The 1,958-nt window shown below is 61.5% G+C and overlaps 1 protein-coding gene across 1 annotated transcript in view; it reads left to right on the top strand.

Moving 5' to 3' along the window:
• Positions 1-3: 3 nt before the first annotated feature.
• TMEM115 (transmembrane protein 115) overlaps positions 4-1,958 on the top strand; it is a gene marked incomplete at its 5' end in the record, with an annotated part of 3,123 nt that continues 1,168 nt past the window's right edge. The window contains 2 exons of the mRNA XM_009072250.1: positions 4-269; positions 1,005-1,191. Of these exons, the coding sequence (XP_009070498.1) occupies positions 4-269; positions 1,005-1,191 (453 nt within the window). The remainder of the gene's footprint in view (positions 270-1,004; positions 1,192-1,958) is intronic.

The raw sequence follows: 1,958 nt of genomic DNA, 5'->3' as shown, positions 1-1,958 counted from the left end.
GGCTTCGGGCTCCTCTCCAGCTGGATCTATCTGCGCTTCTACCAGCGGCACAGTAGGGGCCGTGGAGACATGTCTGACCACTTCGCCTTTGCCACTTTCTTCCCCGAGATTCTGCAGCCTGTGGTGGGTCTGGTGGCCAACCTGGTGCACAGTGTCCTGGTGAAGGTGAGGGTGTGCCGCAAGACGGTCAAGCGGTATGACGTGGGTGCCCCGTCCTCCATCACCATCAGCCTGCCGGGGACAGACCCCCAGGATGCCGAGAGGAGAAGGTACTGCCTGCCTTGCTTCCACGTGGATCCTGTTTAGGGGCAGCCGGGGTCAGGTTTGGGAGATTGAGGTGCAGGTTGCTAAGTGGTGCCCTCTCCATGGGGTTTGCTGGGGGGTGCCCCGCCATGGAGGTGGTGAGGAGCATTTCAGGGGGCTCTTCTTTCAGAGGTGCTTTTCCAGAGGTGCAGCAGCAGTGGAAGGGCAGAGAAGGAGCGTGGAGATCCTGGGGAAGAGGCCGACATGGTTTGGGGTCCATAGAGGAGAAAGTGGGACAGGGTCTGCCCAGGGAGGTGCTGGGCCCTGCTCAGAGCAGCCTTGCACCCATTCACCCAGGGCCGGGGGAAAGCAGTGAGTCAGCCCAGTGCCCCAGCTCTCCTGCACACCTGGCGTTGGCTTTCCTGACTCCTGGCAGGAGGGTTTGGACAAGGCGTTGGCACTCCATATTCCATGCCCTGGTTTATGCCTTTATTCCCTGTTTCCGGAGCAGCCTATGTGCTGACAGCCTCCAAGCACACCACGTGGTGTGAAAACTCTGTCTATGTAGTCTGGGAGCCTGAGTGGGTTTCTGTGGAGCAGCCCTAGGCGCTCCAGGTCATCTCCAGCACTGTGAATCCACACTTTCCTCCTGGGAAGAAGCCAGAGACTGGCTTGGCCAGTGCCCCATGGGGCAGAGCCATCAACCTGTGCCCTGCCCATTGGACCCGGGGTTAACCTGCCTGTTTGCCCTTGCCCTACAGGCAGCTGGCCCTGAAGGCCCTGAACGAGCGGCTGAAGCGCGTGGAGGACCAGTCGGCCTGGCCCAGCATGGAGGATGACGAGGAGGAGGCAGCGGCGGCAGCAAAGGCTGACAGCCCACTGCTGCCCGAGCCTGGTGCCGCCGGGAAGAGTGCCGGCCAGGAGTCCAACCTCATCAGCTTCCAGGATGCCCCTTTTTTTTTGCCGACTCACCTCCCCCCTTCCCGCCCTGTCTCCGTTGGAGAGCTGCTAACCCCCTCGTGTCCCCCATGGCCAGGACGTCCGGTGGGAGCAGGGACTCCTCCCGCGGCACAGGCAGGGGGATGCCTCATTCCAATGCTTCGCTGCTGCTCGTGGACAGCACCAGGCACGCAGGACGGTGACACTGCCGCCACCGCGAGGACAGGGATTCCTGGAGCCACTCCTCTCGGCACGGGACAGGCCGTGGAGTCGGCGCAGGCAGCGGGGCCTGTTCTGGGAGGGGACACGGAGCTGATCCTTGCCCCAAGGCCACTGCGTTTGCCCACACGGGAGCGAAGTCAGCTTCTCCTCTGCGCCAGGGCTTGGCCAGAGCACTCAACACTTATTTCCTCCTTTCTGAAGGTAGTTTTGTCCCTAACCAAGGGAATGGGAAGGCTGGTGGGTTTCTCTTCTGGATTCCTTTCCCATGGGGAGCCTCCCCACACCCTGACAGATCACTGTGACCAGTGAGAGGTTGGTCAGGCAGGGGGTCAGGCTGCTGGGCAGGAAGGGGCCACACAGCCCCTCACAGCAGTGGTCCAGCACTGCCAGCTCTGGGCTTTGCGTGGTGGGGATTCTTTCCTCTTCCCTCTCCTGCCCCCAAATCCAGCCCTGCCAGGAGCTGGTGCCCTTGGCTGCTCCCCGGCTAATCCGTTTGTCAGATTACACTAGAAGCTGGAATTTATTTTTATGGTGGGGCTCTCACTGCTTCCTCT

This window comes from Acanthisitta chloris, unplaced genomic scaffold (assembly GCF_000695815.1).
Source record: "Acanthisitta chloris isolate BGI_N310 unplaced genomic scaffold, ASM69581v1 scaffold16473, whole genome shotgun sequence".
Classification (NCBI taxonomy): Eukaryota; Metazoa; Chordata; class Aves; order Passeriformes; family Acanthisittidae; genus Acanthisitta; species Acanthisitta chloris.
Note: the sequence above shows the minus strand (reverse complement) of the source record. Positions and strands in the feature narration are given on the sequence as shown.